The 23,094-nt window shown below is 40.6% G+C and overlaps 1 protein-coding gene across 3 annotated transcripts in view; it reads left to right on the top strand.

The window, feature by feature from the left end:
• AFF1 (ALF transcription elongation factor 1) overlaps positions 1-23,094 on the top strand; it is a 146,051-nt gene that overhangs the window by 104,393 nt on the left and 18,564 nt on the right. Inside the window, exons 8-13 of one of the 3 annotated variants that reach the window (XM_089526155.1) lie at positions 8,337-8,397; positions 8,534-8,571; positions 13,175-13,334; positions 18,506-19,174; positions 19,313-19,432; positions 21,651-21,745. In XM_089526155.1, coding sequence (XP_089382281.1) covers positions 8,337-8,397; positions 8,534-8,571; positions 13,175-13,334; positions 18,506-19,174; positions 19,313-19,432; positions 21,651-21,745 — 1,143 coding nt within the window. Of the gene's footprint in view, positions 1-8,336; positions 8,398-8,533; positions 8,572-13,174; positions 13,335-18,505; positions 19,433-21,650; positions 21,746-23,094 lie in introns of all 3 variants that reach the window. The other 2 variants (XM_089526153.1, XM_089526152.1) reach the window with 2 other exon arrangements.

Here is a 23,094-nt window from a genome sequence, read left to right as displayed (position 1 = left end):
AGAACAGGGAACGTAAATCCTTGGATGCTGCTTTGTTTTATCAGGTGGTTGACTAATGCCTATTTTATAATGGGAAGAGAAAGGTCTCCCATTTTCTTGCCAAATAATTTTTTTTATCAGTAATTAATGAGAATGTCCTATCAGTCTGCAAAAGAGCTGAAGTGACAGTTTCCCAAAGATTTTCTGCATAAATAGTATAAATCCCTTTTGGACCCGAGACTTAATTATGTCTGGGTCTCGTGTTTGTTTATTTTTTTAATTAATGAGAATCCAGCGCTGATTTGTGCGTGTGCGTGTGTAGCTCTGTACAATGGTGCTCTTTCTTTCATTCTGCCTCTCTTTCTTTTGAAATGCACGTGACCGTCTGAAACCGCAGCCACCTTGAGTCACATTACAGAGTGTAGCTGTCTGAAAACAAGCAGCATTTGTGCGGGTTAATTAGAAGCTGAAATCCCTCTGCATCTGTGTGCCCAAATTAAGCAGGCAGCTTTGCAGAGCAAACTAGAGTTTCCCAGAGGGCTTTTCATTCTGGAGTTTGGCCCTTAAGTTTAGCACCTGGCTTTGTTGGAGTGGAAGCAGGTTTTATTGTTTTAAGAGAGCAGGTGACAAGCTCATTCTCTTTAGCTGTGGTTGCCTAGAAGGAACAAGTTTATTCATTCGCTAAGAGTGCTCCTAGTTGATACATAATTTTCAGGAGCTATTCTGTGACTAAATGCCCTTTCCAATTTAAACAATTTTCTTTCCCAAAGGTAACTACATGCTTCCCCTGCCCCGATGTGCCTGAAAACTTAAAAATGAAGTGTTGCCACTGCCATTTTTTAAAGCGCCTGGCCTTCCAATGTCTTCACATGATGTTGCATGGATCTGGAAACTGCACTTGCAATATAATCCAGAATTCAATTATCTAAAATACAAACCGAGCCAGAGTTAAGGACTTGTCAATTGGGCAGATTTTTGTGGCCGGGCTGAGTACATATCTTCAATTGGACCACTTCTCAAACAGCTTGTTTAAATAAAAGAGAACAATGATTTTTAAAAATGGAAGTGATAATAAGAGCTTTTGAAATTAAATCTAGGCTTTCCCTTTAAATGTGTATAGATGGGCCAGTATTCTACATTAGCTACTTAGTTAAGTGTACAGTTACTGTTCTGTACTCATGGTCACTACTTAGTCATAATTGTGACACTATTGCTACAAACTGAACTCTGTGCAACCTACTTTCCTGAATTAGCTGCATGGGGAGAAGGAGGTCCATTCTGCTGGCAGTGCAAGTGCATGAGAATGTCAGGTTTGGGGTGGGAGGTTTGACCAGGAGCTAAGTTAGGGCCTGTACAGACAGGCCAAAATGAAGCTGCTTCAGGTCACTTTGATGGTATCCTCTTTAAATGATGTATGTGTCCTAGGAGTCCAGAAGCTGCACCAAAGCCATGCTCCTGTACTTAGGACTGGAGCATGGCTTTAGTGTGGCTTCCAGACTCTTAGGACGCATGCATAATTTAAACAACATACCTCCAAAGTCACCCGAAGCAGCTTTACTTTGGCCTGTGTGTACAGAGCCTTTGTTAAGCATGCCTAGCTGACAGAATACTGGCTGACAGGGTTGATTAAAACCCTTACTTAGGAAGAGTTCTTATCATGTATCCAGGTATAGCTATGACTCCTATGTTTCCTTCCTGGGAATAATGCTGTACATCATTTTCTTGCTGTATTCTGAATAGTGTATCTGGAAGCTATTAATAATATGCCAACACAGGCAATTTATTTCTATCTATCATTCTGGGAGAAGCTCTTCAGAAGATAATAAAAAAATAAATGGTCTCATCTTTGGATAGTAGATGTGGTCTTCCCACATAATGTCATTTTCTTTTGAGTAGGGGTTTATTTTGAGCTCAGGTGCCTTCATTCTGGAATACGTAACTACTCTTCCCCTTTTTTAGTACTGGTTGGGTCTTTTTTATCCTGAAATCCAAAATATTCCAAAAAATCAACTTTTTTATGGCTGAGACAGTGACACCTTTGCTTTCTGATGGTTCAGTGCACACAAGCTTTATTTCATGCAAAAATATTTAAAATAAAATATAAAATACCTTTAGGCTATGTGTCTAAGGTGTATATGAATATAAACTAATTTTGTGTGTAGACTTGGTTCCAATCTCCAAGATACCTCAATATGTACAGTACACATATATGCAAATACAGGTGTTCCAAAATCTCCTCCCCTCTATCCAAAATCCAAAGCACTTTTGGTTCCAAGCATTTTCAGATAAGGAAGTCTCAGCCTGTAGTAGATTACTTGCCTCTTGAGTCTGGCAGCAACCATTTTATAATATTATTTGGCCCCAAGCTATCTGCACCATCATGTTCTCCCATATAATTATCCCATTCTCAGTCTAGCCATCTTCAGAGGCACATTTGGTAGGCATGAAAGTGGGATTTCTTGGTGGCTACCCACAGGCTGTTGAACTGTGCCCTCAGGTTGTATTCAAAAAGTAGCTAGACTACCTCTCCCCTTGTGTTACCATCAGCAGTCAATGACTTTTTAAAAAATTAGTTGGGTCTTAAATAGTCAAGCCAGGTTGCAGTTAAGAGGGCATTTTTTTAAGCAAATTCTGTTTTCTTTATTTTAAATTAATGATTGGTTACCTCTAAAGTTGTCTGATGTTTTAATTTATTCTTTTTTTAACAATGCTTGTTTTGTTCATTTTATAGTTAGCTTTGGAAGAGAAAGGTGGGATTCAAATCAAAAACAACACATACACAATTGAGAAGAAATTCAAACATATGAATGTGCTAAATTTTCCATCTGCCCAGTTATGTGAAAGAAGTAGCATGTGAACCAGCAGTGTATGCATAGTGTGTGTGACTTGTTTTGTGCTGTGATCAAGACAACCACTTTCTGAGCTATTGTCTGGGATATTTTGTCCACAGGACATTGTCTGTGCAATGATTGCTGTCTGTCTGTCTGTTTATTTATTTATTTATTTATTTCTCTGTTGTTCTCCCAGCGTGGGATTCAAGGCAGCATACAACCTTTTAAAAACACAGTACAGCTTAACAAAAACAAAAACCTCTTTGTTCAAAAGTGAAAACACAATTAAACCAAACATATTCTGAAAACACAAGTTAAAACATATTTGAAACAGAACGAAGTAGAAACACATTAAAAGGTCCATCTGCCATGATGTACTAAAAACCAAATGCTTCCCTAACTAAAAAAAGCCCTGTTCTTAGTCTTGATTACAGTAGGTCCACGGAACGCGTGAGATATACTTGTGTGTTGATTCATCATCATTCAGCAAATGATTGAATGGATCTGGTCGGCACTAACAGTCAGTGCCTTTGACTGTTGGCAGAAAGAGAGTGGGGAGGGGACCTCCTGGACTTCCTAGGGAAAGTAGTTCCACAAGTTGGGAGCAGCCAGCTAGAAGGCTCTCTCTTATGGTGGTGGGACTGAGAGAAAACCCTTCTGCACAGATCTTAAACCTCAGGTAGGCTCATATAGGGAGCTACTGTCTTTCTGAGTCTGGACTCAAGTTATGTAGGTCTTTAAAAGTCATAACCAGTACTTTGAGTTTTGATTGTCAGTTTAATCTGTTACCAGCATGATCATTTTGGTCCTTGGTTAATATCTAACACTAATAGAAAACATGAACAATTAAATACTCACTGGTTTGCTTTTGGCCTCTCTTCGTAGCTTTTTAAATTTGTCCTGTGTGCATCTGCTTCTTTCTTTTTTTCTTTTTTGGCAGCTGCGTGCTTGCTGTTGCATAATGCTGTATGAACCAGCACTGTAGATCCAGGACGAAAGGGGACATTCATGTTGAGAACCTTATTATTAGCCTTCTGTAAATATATGTAGGATTGCCCTCTGGAGTTTGTGGTTGTGCTGATAATAATCCCTTGATAGAGCTCCTCCTTTTTACATAATAGGATCCATTGTACATCACAAATGCCAAAGGACCAAATTTCATTAGCTTGTGTTTACCTTAACTAAGGCTTAACAAGGGACTTGATTGCATTGCGAGCATGGCTGTGCCAGGTACCTTGCCTATCCTGTAGAATTGTTCTGGCATGTACAGTTGCAGGGAAACTGTTTTCCTAGGATGGGAGGTGTAACAATTGGGGAGAAATCGAAGGTAGCTTCACTGCTAAGAGGCAAAGCTTCTGAATCAGATCTTAACCCACGGCCACGGATCCCAATGAGGTAGTTTAAAATAGGAGGAGGTTGTAACTTTGACATTGTATGCAAAAGGCCCTTGGTTCAGTCTGTGGCATTTCCAGGTAGGGCAGGAAAACGATAGCTGCTGCTGGGTGGTGGTCCCTGGACCGATGCCTATTCCTGAGCTATTGGTTGCCAATCCCTGGTGAGTTTCCAGGAAAGTAGTAAGCAATTGCAGCAAATGGGCAGAAATACATGTTAATTCCTGGCACACTGAGGGAGAAATATTCTAGTCCTCCATGTCAAATTGCCTGAGAAGCACTTGTGTAAACAGTACTGAGCTGGATGAGCCAATGCTTGACTTGGTGTAAGGCATTTTCACATACTCCTACATCTCAAATCGGTACCACTTGGTACACAAGAGGGAGGCACCAGCATACGTAGCCTGATCCATAAAACCTGCAGGAATATAAAAATGCTTTAGGAAAAACAACATTAGAGGGGCTCCCCCTCCTCAGCAGTTTATAGTGGTCACTGAATGGTGACTGATTATTGGAAAAAGGAGAGGAGAAAATTGGGGAATGGGAATGTGTAGCATCTGGAATATTGAACAGAAGACTTTCAGACCACAACATTCTGTTGCAGGTTCTACTTGTTCTCTTTTCATACTAAATTTGGTTGGTTTTCAGTCAAAATGAAGCCATCCCAAAATAATGGCTTTGTATACTTAGTGGAGAACTTCAAAGACAATTCAGAAGTCGATACATTTGTAAATTAAAAGGGCCTCTGAGCATCCAAGATTTGGACTGAGAAGGCTTGACACAGCTGAAGAGAAAAAGGAAACTGGAAGTGTGGAGAAAAGAAGAAATGTTTTTTATTCATTCCTAACAGCCTACAAATAGTTTAGGATTGAGGTAAAAGAGATGCAAAAAGTGAACTTCTTTTTTAAAAAATAAATCTTTCTCCTGTAGTATAAAGAAATGTTACTGGATGAAGGAAAGGAACAATGATATCTACGCTCCTCATTCCCTAGAACCTCTCCAATGTATAACATAAAAGGCACCCCCTCCTTATCTTCCTGAATTCACATGAAGGTTGAACAAGACTACAAGGCTCCTAGGGATTGCAGCCTTGAACAGGAGCATGCCCCTAATTGTGTCAGGAGACATTGCGCTATTTTGTTACAGATCTTCCACTTATCTAATAATAATGGTGAACTAACCTTGCATGTTTGTTGTTGGAGTGTCTGGATATTATGTATATAAATTATTTTGATTGCTATTTAAATACTGTGAATTAATACAACTTAGCTTCCTTGAGATAATTATTTATATTTCCTTATTTGAATTACCGGTATTCCTTATTTCCCAAAGCACTTTTCACTCAAGTCCTAACAGAATATACTCCAGAAACAGAGAGATACTTCCTTGCCTGTTGTTTTTGAAAACTAGGCTCTGTGTGTGTGGTGTGTGTGTGTCTGTGTGTGTGTAAATGTGCACACAGAGATAAATTATGGGTGATTTTTGTTCATCTAGGAGTGCCAGTTGGCAAATAGCAAGAAGAATTTAGATCTTATCTGGCTTAGAAGCCTGTTCTTCCTGTGGTTTCATGTGGACTTGGTTATCCATCACTTACTCCACTTGGCTCTTGGGAGCACTGTTTGTTTGGTGTCAAGCAGCTGCCAGAATTTATCCTGCAAGCAGTCATACGTCAGTGTCCTCAGAAGTGGCTGGATGTACTTTGTGAACAAAATCTGTGGTGTGTAACTGGAAAAACAAATATTTTGCCATTTGAGCATGAGAAGGTTAATTTTTAGGAATAAAAATCTTTTATTTTCTTGCTATCACAACAAAAGCATATCATCATCATCATCATCATCATCATCATCATCATCATCATCATCCTTGTATGGCACTATTTTAAATTATTCTTATTTCTTCTTGTACAGATAATGCAGTTTTTGTTTTCCTAAGGTTTCCCTGCAAATACTGTATCCCCTTCAGAGGAATAGTATAAATTTGCCTTCCCATTTGCCGCAGAAGGGAGTCTCCAAAGGATCTGTAAAGTGCCATGCAAACTTATGGAACTATACAGATAGATCATCATCATCATCATCATCATCATCATCATCATCATCATCATCATCATCATCATCATCCCTTCTGCAAATGAAAGGGACAATCTAGACCTAACCTGTTGTATATTACAGGTGGAGTCTCCCTTATCCAAAATGCTTAGGAACAGAAATATTTTGGATTTTGGAATACATATATGTACATATTGATCTAGCTTGAAGATGGGACACAAGTATAAACACAGAACTAATTTGTTTCATATATACCTTATGCACATAGTCTGAAGGTATTTTTGTACAATATTTTAGTAAGTTTGTGCACATCGAACCATCAGAAAGCAAAGGTGTGCCTATCTCAGCCACTCATGATTTTTTTTTAATATTTTGGATTCCAGATAAGGAAGACTCAACCTGTGTGCCATAAAACCTCTTCATGCATCCTTGTCACTTCAGAGTTTATTTTCTCTCTTGTTAACAGAACAAAAAGTTTCATATCCTTATGAAACCATTTTTTGTCTTTTCCCTTCCCCTCTTCACTCCTGTCACTAGACTGTTGTTCAGTTTTTCTTGAATTAGTAGTATTTATGAAATCTAAGCTAGTGACAGACATTAATATTTATTAATGTTATAAATGTTCAATATGGTATCATTTGTTTCACTTCCACCTTTAAGTAGAACTTTGCTTTGTGCAACCAGGAGGGTCATGTTTTACTAGAAAGAAGTGTTTGTAAATACTCCAAACGTGTGTTGCACTGTGAATCTTCATTTCTAACAGTGGTACGGATTCTGCTAGGATTCATCCAAGGGAATCCCATCCCCAAATATATTTCTCAGGGGTTCAGATCTGTTCCTCAGAGCCTTGGTACTAGTCACATCCTTGCCTCCCCCACTCATCTTAGTTGCCCTATGTGTGTGTGTGTGTGTATACTATGTGCCTTCAAATCATTTCTGACTTATGGCAACCCTAAGGCAAACCTATCAGGGGTTTTCTTAGCAAGATTTGTTCAGTGGAGGTTTGCCATTGCCTTCCCCTGAGACTGAGAGCATGTCACATGCCCAAGGTCAATTGCCCTATAGGATATGCTATTTGAAGGGGAATGGGTTGCTGTCTCCCTTACATGGCAATTTAGCATTGGAAAATATCTTGGATACCTTCATGGGAAAAGGTGATCCTTTTCCAGGTAACCCAAATGTGGTTTGGGTTTCTACTTTCTACTTCCATCTGTGTTGTATGCTTCCTTCTGAACTCCAGGTACTCAGGTTTGTGTTGAGAATCTGTGCATGTGTATGGAGGAGAGGGGCTTCTCCTGATCTTGAAAGGTAATAATTGATGTTGGGTTTCCTAGTGTGCTTGCCTGCCGTCGTGTGTGTGTGTGTGTGTGTGTGTGTGTGTGTGTGTGTGTGTTTTCTTGAGGTCTGGGGAAAAGTCCTGATATCCATCACATGGAGAGACAACTGCAGAAATTGTAGATAAGAAAGAAGAAGTGTGTGTGTGAAAGAGAGGGGAGATGCTTTCACGGAGACCCCCTTACTTCTGCTTTCTTTCTTTTCTCCTTTCTAGGCTTCCTCTGCCTCTTCCTCTGTTGTTTTTGTTCCATCCACCTCCTCTCCACAACTGAACCTACTCTTCCATTCTTGCCTCTCCTCCCCCCCCCCCTCTTTATTTTCTTTCCTAATCTACCGGTTTTCCCCTCCTGTTCTCCTAATGCCCTCTCTAACAGTTCCTGCAACCCTTAAGTGCCCAGCAACATCCCTGACCATGAGTATGAGCTTTTGTAAGTGGAGACTCTTTGTTTTGGAGAGGAGGTGGTTCAATGTGGCCTTTTTGCCAATCAAAAGTGCAGTCTGTGTTCAGCACAAAACATTTTCCAGGAAAAATACTGTGAGCAGACCAAGTGGAGCACAAAGAAGGTGTTCAGCTGACTAGGGGATGCTTTCCAAACTGAGCAATATGTTGAGCGTAAATGGGCTTAAACCTTGGAAGCAAAATTGGGTACACTGATTCCAAAATGGAAAACACTGTTCCTAGATAATCTTGTGATTTTAAAAGAGAGTTTACATTCCAAGCATGAAACTGCATTGACCACTTGTTTTTCTTTCAGAACACTGCTTGAGGATCTACAGCTCAGTGACAGTGAAGATGGTGATGATGACCAAGTCAGTGTGTGTATATAAAATTATTAATCCTATAAATGAACAAAATACCAATTTAAATCTATCTGGTATGTTTTTCCTTTCTAAACTGCTGTTTAAATTAACTTTCCCTTCCATCTTCTTTTGTCATTTTCTCCATTATCAGGTTTCCGATAAGCCATCTTCCTCTTCAACCCCTCCAAGGTACAGTTTATTTGGCAAGAGTTACCATGAATAACTGTGGGTAGGGATGGGGGCTTGATACTGGTGTTCTTTTGTGAATGAGAAACTTCCAGTAATTGGAGGGCTGCACCTCCAGGAGTCATACATGATGGGACATTTCTGGACATTTTCCATGAATGTCTCCCCCCGCAAAAAAAAAAAAAAAAAAAAAAAAAAACAAGGTGACTTCTGATCATTTCTAGTTTTAGGAATGCACCCCTCTCCCCAATTCTAAAATATAGTGGAAGAACTAAATTACTACAAGTGGCCAATTGCACTAGCTAAGGAGTTAGGTGTGTGAGTGGCCAATTTTAGACCAAAAGAGGATGCATAATAATGAATGTGATCGTGAAAGCTTTTGTGGCTTGCATCCATACTTTTCTGTGGGGTTTTTGGGCTGTGTGGCCATATTCTGGAGAAATTTATTCCTGACATTTTGTCTGCAACTGTGGCTGCCACAGAACCTGAAACACCCACAGAAAACATAATAACGAACTTCGAGGCTGCATGCAACCTGTGGTCCACACTTTTGCCCACCTCCGATTTATATAAACAGAAGTTCTTGTGCAAGTAATTTAGAATGGGTGGAAAGCTATATGGTGAGGGACTCAGACTAGCTAAACTATTTAAAGATTGGTTTGGAGGGCTGATTTTCTGTTGGCATACACTGACAAACTGGATATGCTGTTGCACTGCGTTGCTTGCCTTTAGTATGTTGATAAAAAGAATGAGAATAGAAAGTATTGAACAAGATTTATTGGTTTTCTTTACCATGGTGATTGTGAGGGTAATAGGACAGCTTTGTGTGTATGCCACCAATAATATATATTCAGGAGCATACAGAATGTTTTCAGAAGCTGTGTCGGGGCTGGGCCACAATTTGAAAATCGGGTCCATTCTCAAGAAATTATGTGCCTTCTCCCTCCTTTTTCTAGTTTCCCATCCCCCTTCCTGCTTGTCTTATTGATGGTTTTGCATGACATATATAACCAACAAAACAATTTTTAATGCATATAGAATCTGTCTTGTGTTTTGCAAAACTATTTTGAAGCATGTTTCTGGTCTTCATTTAGTATAGCAATGGTTAAGATTTGCATTGACATGCATATAATGCAAGACCACAGTTAATACTGGAAAAGGAAAGGAGAACTGGCTGAAAAGGGACAGGGGAGGAGCAGGTGTCCTCCAGCCTTGTTTTTGACATATAAACCATAGTTTACAGGGTGCTAGCTTTGCACTTTAGACACTAAGGCTGTCATCTTCTTTCTTGCAAGGATCTTAACACATTCAGCCATATTATGCAGAAAATCAACAAGCTAACCCTTCTCTGTCATTGACCCCATTGTTTTTTAAAACATCACCTGTTCAATTTCTTCCTTTCCTGCATCCCCTTAAGTCACAAGTCCTGCCATGAAAAAAATTGACCACCTTACAGGCTTCTCCATTCATATAATTAGTGAGGCAGGAGTATCATGTCATTTTTTTCAGTGTGGCCTGAAGTGATTTAGCAGTACCTTATTGCTGTTGAGAATGTTAGAATGAGCATTACTGTTCACTTCTCATATTTCTATTCTGCCCTTTTTGCAAAGAATTCAGGTCAGACTGCCCTCTGAGGTTGCCCTGTGGGTAACCTTGCAAACTACTCTGTGAGATAGGTTAAGCTGAAAGTTAAGAGTCTGGCCCAAAGCCACAAAATGAACTTCACAGCTGTGCAATTTTAACTTAGGCATTTCCATTCCAACATTGTGTCAGTTGTGCTTTAAGAAGTTCCCCTTCATGCATGCATTAATTCTTGCCCACTTCTGTTTATATTAATGGGACTTACTTTACCATGGAGTAAAATCCACAGTTAGCATTTTAGCTTTGGTCCCTTTTGAAAAGAGGAAGGGATTGATTAGCTGATTTGATTGACTGCATCCAGAAAGCAACATTCTCTGGGCATTGTGTAGTGCCTTAAAATATAAAAGACAGATTAGAAATAGATTATAATTAAACAAAGCGTACGACACTTTATTTAACGGGTTGCCATAAGTTAGAAATGACTAGAAGTCACACAACAACAAAACAAATGGGGGAAAGCCTTTAAAAGCACTACAGTGTATGAAACTGAAGTAAAACCAGTAGCAAAATAAATTTGTTGTTAATTGCTATCAAGTCAACTCCAAGTTATGGTGACTCTGTAAATGAGAGACCTCTAAGGCACCCCGTTGTCAAAAGCCCTGCTCAGGTATTTCAAATTCAGGGCCGTGACTTCCATGATTGAGTCTACTCACCTATAGTGTAGTTTTCCTCTTCCTTATCTTTTCTAATGAATCACGTCTTTTAATGTGTCCAAAGTACAACAGACTCAGTTTAGTTATCTTGGCTTCTAGAGAGAGTTCAGGCATGATTTGCTCAAGGTCTCATTTATGTGTCTTTTTGCCAGTCTGTGGTATCAATAGAACATTCTTCCAGTACCACATTTCAAATGAATTGATTCTCTTCCTATCAGCTTCCTTCACGGTCCAAGTGTCACACCCATACATAGAAATGGGAAATATTATGGCATGGATAGTCCTGATTTTAGTATTCAATCCAATTCAATTTCTAGTTCCTTCATAATTGTTCTACTCTACTTGTGCTTGCTAATCAATAAAAACAGTTTTTAAAACACCAAGGAGAATAAAAAAGGTCTCTGGTACTGAGCAGCCCATAACATTGGTGCCAGATGAGCCTCTCTGGGCGAACATTTCACAGACAGGATGCTTGCACTGAAAAGGTCTTCTCTCTCTTTTGGCCACCTGCTTTAGCTCCTACCCAAGAGAGAAGCTCAGCTAATGATCTGAGTGATCAGGTTAGGAGGAGAAGTTCCTTTAGGTAACATTGCTTGAGGCCATTTAGGCCTAAAGAGTTAAAAAAACCCACAACTTTTGGATGGAGCAAAGAAATAATTACCAGCCAGTGTAGTTGGCAAAATATGAAACAGAGGCCTGTTACAGACTGCCAAAATAAAGCTGCTTCGGGTCTCTTTGGAGGCATGCTATTTAAATGATGCATGGGTCCTACAAGTCTGGAGGTTGCGCCAAAGCCACACTCCATTCCTAAGCACTGGAGGGCAGTTTTGGTGCAGCTTCCGGATTCTTAGGATGCATGCATGATTTAAATAGCATACCTCCAAAGAGACCCAAAGCAGCTTTATTTTGGCAGTCTGTAACAGGCCAGAGACTCCCAAGGAATTCAGCCTCAGATTTTGTTGTGTTGAACTATGGGCACCTAAACAGCATGTCTCAGTCCTCCTCCCCCCCACCCTTTTAGTGCAATCCACTGACTGATTTCATTTACTTTAATAAAGGTGCAGAAGTTTTAGTCATGTTTAAACTAAATACTGTGAATTAAAGATTGGAGAAATACCACTTAATTTAACCTGCCCAGTTGTGAAGTTTCAAACACTAAAGCATAAACATGAGGGAGGGACAGCTAGAAGAACAGGGGAGGAGAGAGGGAACAGATTAAGACAATAATCCTCTGTGTGCTTATCTGAATTCAGTCAAGGAAAACTCCAATTAAAAAAGAACCCTGCAAAGTGCAGTGAAAGCAAATGTTTAACTTCTAAGTTCTATAATTGCAAAGAGAAATACATACTGTCCTGCTGCTTACCAGAAATCCTTATATGGGATATAACTGCTATTGTGTGCTGTTTTAAACAGCATCTAATAAACTTGCTTTGGGAAAAAACAGATTGCTGTAGATTACATAAATTTAAGGCCCAATACAGACGGGCAAAAAGTGCCGTCATGGGGCCAATTTTAGGGCTTGGGAATGTGAAGCATCTGCATGCTCCCGTGCTCTATTGCGCACCCCTGGTGCCATGATGGCTCACCCCCATTCACACGGGGGCCATCATAATGACATACATGCGGCGCTGCCTCCAAATTATATGGCACTACATGGATGTCATCGTTGCATGCGGGGGCGCAAATGGTGTCATTGGAGCTTTTGGTTGCTGCAGCCTCCATGTGGGGCAGAAGGGGGCGGTGCCTTGGTGCTCCTTTCTGCCCATCTGTATCTGGCCTAAGGAAACTTTTGCATAGATGACCGATACCTGCAACAAGAGAAATAATTCCATAAACTTTGTTGAGGATGCAATAACTAGATCAGAAGTGGGACTTGGTTAAGCTTGGAAAGGCTCATAGGCTTATTTTTTTGAAGGAAAGTAATGTGGTAGAGATGGAGAACTTTCACTTGTAATTTTGCTTGCATTATCCTGCTGCAATATGTCCAGAGAGGGAGAAAGGTCGAAAGTGCAAATAAGTACATATTTTCTTGGTTTGCTGACCTGGAAATCTTTCTGGAAGTACTTCCTATCTGTTGTTGAGTATTAACCCCTCCCCCCAATTTCTCTCCCCCACTTTCCCCCCTCACCCTAGAATTAGTATTTTTTGGTAGAAGGGCATTGTGTTTTGTTTTCCAATGAACAATGGCAGGCCATTTTAAATTATGCTGGCTGAATAGTTTTTCTTAGCAGTGCTGTGTCAGGTGGAGTGGGGGAGTGCAGAAAGATGATCCTTGCCTGTTTCTAATTTTATCTCATGGTATTGGCTTGCAGTGTCCCACCATCGCAGCCTGAAAGTGTGGCATTGGCACATTCCAGCAGTCCAGAGTCGGGGAGCACAAGCGATTCAGACAGTTCCTCTGACTCTGAGAGTGAGAGCAGCTCTAGTGACAGTGAAGCAAATGATCCTCCAACAAGAGCCTCCACACCTGAGGTACAGCGTCTGAGTTCTAAGTGTGTGGATTGTTCAAAATGCATTGCCAATACAGATCTCCTCTTTAGCTTTTTCAGTCAATTAGATAACCATTCTTTCAAGGGGATATTGTCACTCTGTTCTTCTATGTTATCAGGTCCTTTGCTGTACTCTAATGTCACGCACTGTGACTTTTGACGCTGTCCCGCTGTGCAAATAATATGCTTGGCACATGTGGTTACAGCCACCTCACGAAAAATGCTCTTAGCCAGTTCCATCAGGCCTTTTGGGGTGGGGGAATTTCAGAATCATAGCCATATAATGTCATATGTTCAAATTTATTTTTAATAAAGGTAATATAATTTCTGGAGGAAATGCCCTGGTAATGGTCAGTTATTGAGTTCCTTTTCATATACTGTGCGAAATACTGGAAGGTGATGAAAAGAATTTGTTTCTTTGTTGAAAATAGTCCCTGTAGGATTTTCTGTACCACTCTGTGCAGGTATATCTCAGAAAAAGAAGTAGATGTGCTCCTGGACATGACTTCTTTAACAGAAAATTTGGGACAGGAAGCTGAAATGACATGGAAAGAATAGGGAAGGGTTCATACACCACAAAATAGAAGAGCAGCTCTAACTCCCCCCTCCCCACAAAAAAGAACATCCCTAACAATGTGTGTATATGAAATGAAACAACCAAATAAGGTAAGCCTTGTGTAAGTAAACAAAAACATCTGAACTTTTTAGAAGCAACTTGAAGCCGTCTTTCAAAATATACCAGCTATGACTTTTTCATCTACTAGTCTTCATGTTTCTTACAATTTCCATTTTGGTGGCCAAACCTATAGATCCATACTTTTTAAAAACTCATTGGGGACAGCTGGTGAGGGAGGGTTAGCTCCTCCATGGTTTTTTCTTCTGTTTTACTGTTCAAAAGTCCTCAGCAAGGGAGTCTGGAGGCACTTTTTGTTTACCTTACATGCTGGACAGAATCCTGTTCTTTTCCAGCTCAAACATTATTGCATTACTTGTTGCAGATAAATTGCTGCAACACGGCATGAAAAGTCTATGTTCCTGCAACCTTTCTTCACCATCTTCCTAGTGCTGATGTTCTAAAACTAGACAGAGGATGAGGAGAAGAGGGTGCTGTCAGGCATTTTAAAAAGATGCTTTGTTAACTGAATTGTAACGAAGATGCATATCTTCTTTGTTTTATATTTGGATTTTTTTTAAGGTTTTGCATTTGGGGAGGAGGCTCAGAATATTCCTGAGCTGGATAAGCCTACTCTATTTTCGGTGTATCAATTGTGATTTTATGTACTGAGTTGGTTAGAGCACACTGTATAGAATGTTCCATTTTTCTCAGTATCATTAGAGACTTACAAAAAACCCTACTCTTTTGTGCACATGATGAGCTGCTGCTCATGAACTGTAAACTGTGGAAAATTCTGAGGCATCCTTTGTTTAGTGCCCAGTAATGTCCATCAGTTTTTGGACACAAGCCAAAGATAGAAATCTGAATGTCTATAAAATTGGAATCTGTAGGGGCATCTACACTGCAGAATTAATACAGTTTGGTCCCACTTTATCTGCTTTGGCTCAGTGGCATGGAATTCTGGGGATTGTAGTTTTGTGAGATATTTAGCCTTCTGTCTCAGAGTGCTTTGGTGCCACAACAAACTACGCATCCCAGGATTCCATATGATGCAGCCATGACATTTATAGCAGTGTTAAACTGCATTAATTCTGCAATGTGCCAGTAGCCTGGGTTAGATATTTGGTTCAAGGTCTTGTCTCCAGCTAAATTCTGTTTTGATATATGGATATAGAGCTTTTGATGCCCTCTCTATCAATACTGTATGTAAAAGACAGCTTAAATATTCCAAAGGCAACAGATCCTGCCTGACTTTGGAAGTTAAGTAGAGACAGACCTGGTTAGTACTTGAATAGGGGACTGTAGGCAGTATTAGGTGTTGTACCAAGTGCTGTAGGCTATACTTCAGAGGAAGGAGCCCAGAAGTACTCCTTGCCTAAGAAAACCCTGTGAAATTAATGAGGTTGCTATAAGTTGACAGGTGATTTGAAGTTGACATGAAGGAATGTATACACAAACACATTGGGCAATGCAGCTTTTAATTTTGGAGAAGATGTAGAGCTTTAGGAGGAATATGTGTGTGGAGCATTCAGCATACAGGAAGGGCCGTTCCCTTCTGTTTCTTCTACTTGTTTTTTTTTTCTGGGACATAGCTGGACTCCCTCTGGTTTCATTTGGCATGGCTTCTTAGGTTTTGGAGGACTCTCCTGACCTACTTGAGAAGGCAAAATAGGGAAAAAAGGCTCCAGTGTTTCATAATCAACAGCAGGCATATTTGAGATTGCTTCAGGAACAAAAATGTTCTCTACGTCATTCATTACAGTGTTAGTATGTGGTATGTTGAGAAAGGAACCGTGAAATATTGAAAATCTTTTTTTGAAATGCTTTTAATTAATCACCCCTAGAGCATCTTGATTATACTTCAAATTATAAGCAATGCAAAATAACCTTCAGAGCACATACTTGATTGCATCCACATAATATAAATCCAGGGGGGTTTGAGGCACTAGAAATTTATCTGGGCTGAATCACTCGTGGTTAGAGCTCATATGTCTGAAATCTTGCCCATGCAGTATAATCTCTGCATATTGAAAACGGTCATGCCAGGGCAAGTCTTCCAGCATAATCCTCTTCCTGACATGTTTGTTTTGTATTCCTTATTGTTGTTTAAGAGAGTATATAAAATAATCCAATCTGCTGTTTTGACCTGGAGATCTGAAAACTTGTTCAAAATACTCCAAAAACCAAAACTTTTGTCATGGCTGGCATAGTTAGTGATACCTTTGTTTTCTGATGGTTCAGTGTACACAAACTTTACTTCAAGCACAAAATTATTGAAAATGTTATGTATAAAATTACCTTCAGGCTTTGTATATAAGGTGTATACAAAACATAAATGAATTTCATGTTTAGACTTATGTTCCATCTCTAAGATATCTCATCTATATGCAAATATTCCAAAATACACAAAACCCTAAAATCCAAACCAGTTTTGGTCCTAAACATTTTGGATAAAGTAGACTCAACCTGTGAAAGTTTGGCTACCAAAATGGAAACAATAAGAAAAGTGGAGGTTGGTAAGAGAAAATATCATCACTGGATGCATTTTGGAAGAAGGGTGCATGTGGTCTCCAGAAGATTCAAAATCTTTTTGTCTGCTTACACAAGGTGATTGTTAGTTTTGAAGAAATGTTTGCTGGAACATGTTGAATTGATTTTCTGGTTTGTGGTGTAGGAACCTTCCCCTATTTTTCCTATGTTATTTCTGCTTCCAGTTCCAAATTTTCTGTTAAAAAAGTAATACCCAGAAACACATTTACTTTGTTAACTTATACCTGTAAACTCCAGATCAGAAGCACTCCCCTGCCCTGCCTCAATATAATTCAGGTGTCTTTTTCTGTACAATCAGAGAGGTTCAGATTCTTCAGCTTTCTTCTTTCCTCTGCTATCATGTTGTAAACAGCAAGAAGTTCCTCTCAAAGTCATCTTTTTATCGAATGCATATATTCCTTCCTCAGATCAAGACATTGGTTTGCTTCTGCATGTTCATGTGGTAGTGCCATGGAGCCATAATCCTGTTGCAGGCACCACATTACCATAAAAACAGTTGTGCAAGTGATTGCACTTTCTCTGAGGTTGCATAAGTGTATTCCTCAGTGAAGCCAGTCATTTTGGAAGCACATGCATCACTTTCTCAATTGTCTTTTGACTTTGGTGGGTGGGAAGCGAATCAGCGGTTGAACAACAGGCAAGCTGAAGCTGTGACTCTTATTGCACAGTTGTTTGCTCAGCTGTGGAATCCAGCACAACTACATTAGTGCATCTTTATGCTATGTTAAAAATGTAAAGGATCTCTTGCTAGGCCATTTATTCCTTAAGACTGGAGGTAGGGTGAGATGATATGTTTTTCACATTCAGAAGGAGAAGTCTCTGCCTAGAAGATCTGTTTTAACAGACGTGGAGGGGCTTAAAACATTCTTATAAAAGTATATTATATAGTACAGTGGAACCTCGCCATACGCGGGGGATCCGTTCTGGATCCCGCCGCGTATGGCGATTTCCGCCTATGCTCGAGCCCCATTGTAAACAATGGGGCTCGTGCACAGCGGCGCAACGGGCACGCGCGTGTGTGCCCATTCAACTGAATGGGACGCACCGCCCCTTCTGCCCTGTGCGTGCCCAGCGGCTTGAGCGCATATGCTCAAGGCCGCGTATGGCGCGCCCGCCTATGGCGAGGTTCCACTGTACTACTGAAAGTGTATGGTGCTTTTCAGAGTGCATGAGGCAGGCCCCATCTGTAAGCAGCATACCTCCTAAAACTGAACACAAGGGAGCCTGTGGGGAAGGAGTAGAGAAGCAGACGGAAGATAATCCAAGAATAAGAGTATATAATTGTTCAGTTTAGGGTTGCCTACAAACTGAGTTACAGCAGGACATCAGAGCAAGCATAATTGGAAGGTTGTAAAAGAGCTTCATACGGTGCAGCAAAGAAGAAAGGGCACAGTAGTTGTCATTTGGGGGAACAAGAGACTTCCGGATAGCAGATGACAGAGGAACTGGAGGGGTGAAGCTTTCTGCCTGAGCCTTGGATCACACGGGAAGATTTCTGTGGGAGTTGCCATTATTGGTCCTTTGGGGCTTGCTCAACATAAAATACAGACCAGAGCCCTAGAGGAATGGGGATAGCAGATTTTGTTAAAACTGAACTCTCCTTTTGGCATATACAGTGGGCCCTTGGTATCCGCTGGAGTTTGGTTTCAGGGCTCTCCATGGGTATTGTTTTAAGGGGGGTATTATGTATATATGGATGTAATTTAACCTGTTGTACGCCACTTTGATTCCCTGGCAAAAAGCAGGATAGAAATATTTTTTTTTATTTTATTTATTATTATTACCAGAATCCGTGGATGCTCAAGTCCCATTAAATATAATGGCATAGTAAAATGGAGTTCCTTATATAAAAGAGCAAAATCGAGGTTTGCCTATGGGAATTTGTATATTTTAAAGTATTTTCAAGTCGTGGATGCTTGAATCCATGGGTAACAAAATCAGCAGATAAGGGGGGCTGACAGTAATAGGTTTTCCTTTCTCTTCCACAGCCTGATCCACAAGCATCTACCAGATGGCAGCTGAAAAACTGGCTGAGACCCAATGAGAGTGTGCTTGAAGATGACCATAGCAGGGGAAGTCTCCAGGAGGGCAAAGGGCAAGAGAAAACTTTCAGCTCTGGGAGTTGCAACAGCAGCAAAAGGGAATGTCCCCCACCAGCAGACAGTCACTCCAAAACCGGCAGCAAAGCTCCTATTCCTGGCCCAGAGGTACACCTCCCTACCAAGCGGAGCTACCAGAAGCCTCCTGTGCACACAGAGGAGCCCTTTCACCAGACTGTGGGGAGCAAGCAGCCTCGGAAGTCCATCAAAGCTACGGTACCGGAGGAGCCAAAGAGAGGTTTGACAATAGAAAGTGAGCCCCCTGGCCCATATGGGGCCAAGGACCAGTCTTCCAAAGACAAACCCAAGGTGAAAACAAAAGGGAAGCTCAAGTCTGGTGAGAAGAAAGAGCTCAGACCTACTGCACAGCAGCCTTTGGAAAAGAAGAAGCACAAGAATTTGAACCCGACCACTGTTCAATCATTTTCAGATCGCAACACTGCAAAGGACAATGTGGTTGGCAGTGCCTTGGAACAATTGCCTCTCAGCCCCCTAAATGAAAGCCCCAGGGTTCCTGTCAGCAGCAGAAGTAGCAGCAGCACTAAAGGGTCTGTTGTGGTAAGAGAGGACATTCACAGAGACAAGTTTCTCTTGCCTGTCAGGGATAAGAAGTTACTTTCACCCTTAAGGGATTGCCCAGTCCCTTCTGCACTTGTGGTTAAAATTGAACTTGCTCTTCTCTCACGGATCCCACAGCCACCTGGGAAGATGGCCTGCCCCAAAAGGCCTGAAGGCAGAGACAGCCACAGTATGAACAAGCAGGATGCAGACAAGAGGAGTGTGGATATGCCAAGCAAGTGTCTCAAAAGGAGAAAGGTGATCTTTCATCTACAATATTTCATATGCTTCCATTCATTAATTTATTTATAGAATAGAAATCAAAACAGAAATCACAAAATGTATTCCTTTTATAGTTTTTTGTGGGTTTTCAGTCTATGTGGCCATGTTCTAGAACAGTTTATTCCTGACATTTCGCTGGCATCTGGCTGGCATCTTCAGAGAATGCCTTTTAGTTTGGCTTTCAGTTCTTCCTAGGAATGTGTTCCTTTTACTTTGGGTTTCAGTGCTTCCTAGGAATGTGTTCAGCATAGCTCAGCCTTTATAACCTCAACTGAACACACAGGGCTCGTACGAGCTATGAAATTTTAGATAGCTCAATCAAACTATCAATCTAATATGCAGTGGTGGAGGAAAATGGGAAATACCATGTTAGGGATTTTCCAAGAAAGAAAGGGGGGGGGGAAAGCGGGGGGCTGAAAATCAAACCATATATTTTGGGGCGCCTGCCAAGGCCCCAACATCCTGGCAAAGCCCACTAGCTTTGCCATGTGTTTGTGTCCTTCAGCTGGGCCTTTCAGCTACTGCTTCCCACAGATGTTCCAGGACACTGTGGAAAGTTTTAAATGATTTATGATGCTCCACTACTGATGTGAAGTGTATTGTATACTCCACTGGTTGGTCTGTCTAGCAAGATGCAGAAAGGGCAGGTAAGAGAAACTAAAAAGAGTTGAGTATTGGGTTTAAAGACAACAGAGTGCATGGGACATGAATTTATGGTCCCAGATTCAATCCTTGTGTGTGTGTGTGTGTGTGTGTGTGTGTGTGTGTTAAAAAGGAGTGTGTGTGTGTGTCTGTCTGTCTGTCTGTCTGTCTGTCTATCTTGGGGTAATTATTGCTAGTTGGCATAGAACACTGGCCTGGATGGAAGAAGGACAGCTTTGCATGCTTCAGACATGATAAAACATTCACAAAATTCACAAAAATAATGAAGAGTGGGACATTGCTCTCTTATAATCCTAGAACTCCAGATTACCCCATCATTTTAGACTAGCTTCAGGGCAGATACATGCAAGTGTTATTTTATGGCAGACATTAAGCATTGCGAAGAAGCTAGGGAAGAAGCACTGTTAACAGAGAATTTGGGGAAAGATTTGCAAATCTTTTCCCCCAGTTTCTGGTTCAGCAGTGCCTGTCGTGGAATGAACTTCACTACTCTGAAGTTCACTGGTTATTTGGGGCTCCCAGACTTCACTGTAAGTGGAGGCTATAAGTTTTTTGTGGGTTTTTCGAGCTATGTGGCCATGTTTTAGCAGAGTTTCTTTCTGACGTTTTGCCAGCATCTGTGGCTGGCATCTTCAGAGAAGCTATAAGCTTTGTTTCATATGAGTTCTCCAAAAGGAATGAAGAAACTATACGAAATGAAAATTTTGTATGAACAATTCCTTGCAATACAGATTGAGTCTCCTGTATCCAGAATTGCAAAATACTATAAAATCCAAAATTGTTCACATGGGTGGCTGAGGTAGTGACAGCTTTGTCTTCTCATTATTCAGTTTACATAAACTTTGTTCCATGCACAAAATTGATTATAATTACCTCCAGGCTATGTGTATATGAAACATAAATGACTGTCCTGTTTAGAATTTGGTCCCATCTCTAAAATAATCTCATTATGGATATGCAAATATTCTAAAATTAAAGAAAAATGAAATCCAACTCACTTATGATTTCAGGCATTTTGGATAAGGGAGACTCAACCTGTACTTGCCCTGAAAAAAAAATTACTGTGGGCATCTGCATGGCAGTGATTGGTAGAAGCATATAAAAAAGCAATGGCTTTCAAAAGCATAGTGCTGTAGGCCAGGCGGAAAGCTCTTGGGGCATATTTTATCCTCAGGCTTCCATTTTCTCATATCTACTGTAAACTGCATTACAGGTGAATAGACTTAATGAAGGATGCCAAAGTCCTGAGTTTATAAAACCTAGGCAGGAGTGTTGATAACGGTGGCTTGGAGGCCTCTCATTCAGAGGCTCACCATAAGTAGAGGCCAGCTTAATGGCAATTAGCAACAACAAACTATAAACAACAGATTAGTCTATCTGTGGGACAGTAGCATCTTTCCTGTATGTGTCTTCCAAGTGACATAAAGAACCACAGATGCAAATCAGTCATTCTCCTGCTGTGTGTTGATTGAGTTGGATTGGAACTTCAGTCATGAATACCAAGGTCCGTGTTTTGCCTTTTTATCAACAGGAAGATGCTTTGAGAAATGATCAGAAAAAAGCCAAGCTGGATAAAGAAACCAAATCATCCTCATCATCAGGTCATAAAGACTCCAGTAAAACCAAGTAAGTGCAAAGCTACTGGGGAAAACATTTATAAACAGCAGCAACAACAACAAAAAACAGCTTGGTGCAACATGTGTTCTTGTGCTTTGGCCTTCTGTTTTTTAAAATGTATGTTTTCATTAGCGAGTGATCCAGTAGAAGAAAATGTAGAACAAAGCTCTTGTGAAGGTGAAGTCGAAGGCTTTCATGGCTCGTGACCATAGTTTTCTGTGGGTTTTCTGGGCTATGTGCCCATGCTCTGGAATAATTTATTCCTGATGTTTCGTCTGCATCTGTAGCTGGCATCTTCTCCTCCCACCCTTAGTCCTTGCCATTCAACAACAGACCAACATACAGATGTACATGTAACTCCAACCAACCAAGGGTCACACAAGCATATATATACCCCACACACTTCCATGCCACCACCCTCTGTGAAGATGCCAGCTACAGATGCAGGCAAAATTTCAGGAATAAATTCTTACAGAACACAGCCACATAGCCTAGAAAACCCACAGAAAACTATTGTGATGGTGTCTTAGTTCTAACCTCTCTGAGTTTTTCAACCCCTGAAGGCTGCTGGGACTCTTTCCTACTGCTGTCAGTTCCAGAATTCCCAAACACGGGGCATTAAATACACATATTACAAAAGATTTGGCCCATATTTGCCTTGCTAGTGACATATGTGGAGCCCTTGTGGTGCAGTGTCTGTACTGAAGCTACTCACTCACAAACCACAGTGTTGTGGATTCAATACCAGCTAGGGGCTCAGGGTCGCCTCAGCCTGAGGTCACTAAAATGAGTACCCAGCTTGTTGGGGGCAATTGGTTTACACATTGTAAACCATTTAGAGAGTGCTTAAGTGCTCTGATAAGTGGTATAGAAATGTACTTGCTATTGCTATATGTTTGTTCAGACTGCTCTTACCCTCAGATGCCTCCTGAAGTACTGCAAATTGTGTTCAGTAACATGTACAAATTGGATAAACTTGTATAAATTTGCAGACCTAACACATTTCTCACCCATTCCTCTCTTTTTCACAGCAGATGCTGTTTAGAAGCTCTTGGAATATCTTCCTTGGCCATATACATTCAGCCCCAGGTGCTGCATGTGCTTTGGGAAGGAACCTGCTTTCCAGAGCAAAATTTTTAAAAACCCAGTAGTCTGAATTAATTGGAGCCCTTAAAATAGTGCTTTGGATCCTAGCCACTATAGGAAACAAATGGTTATGGCTTCCAGAAACAATCAAGCCCTTAATAAGCTTGGACAGCATCAAATCATTTAGCTTCATTTCTCCCTTAAAGGCAAACTTACATGTGTATTGTTCCATGAATGTGTGTGTTTGCTTTTACTTCTGCATATTACCAGTA

This window comes from Sceloporus occidentalis, unplaced genomic scaffold (genome assembly GCF_023333645.1).
Source record: "Sceloporus occidentalis isolate IW3139 unplaced genomic scaffold, rSceOcc1.0.p SCAF_5, whole genome shotgun sequence".
Lineage (NCBI taxonomy): Eukaryota > Metazoa > Chordata > Lepidosauria > Squamata > Phrynosomatidae > Sceloporus > Sceloporus occidentalis.
Note: the sequence above shows the minus strand (reverse complement) of the source record. Positions and strands in the feature narration are given on the sequence as shown.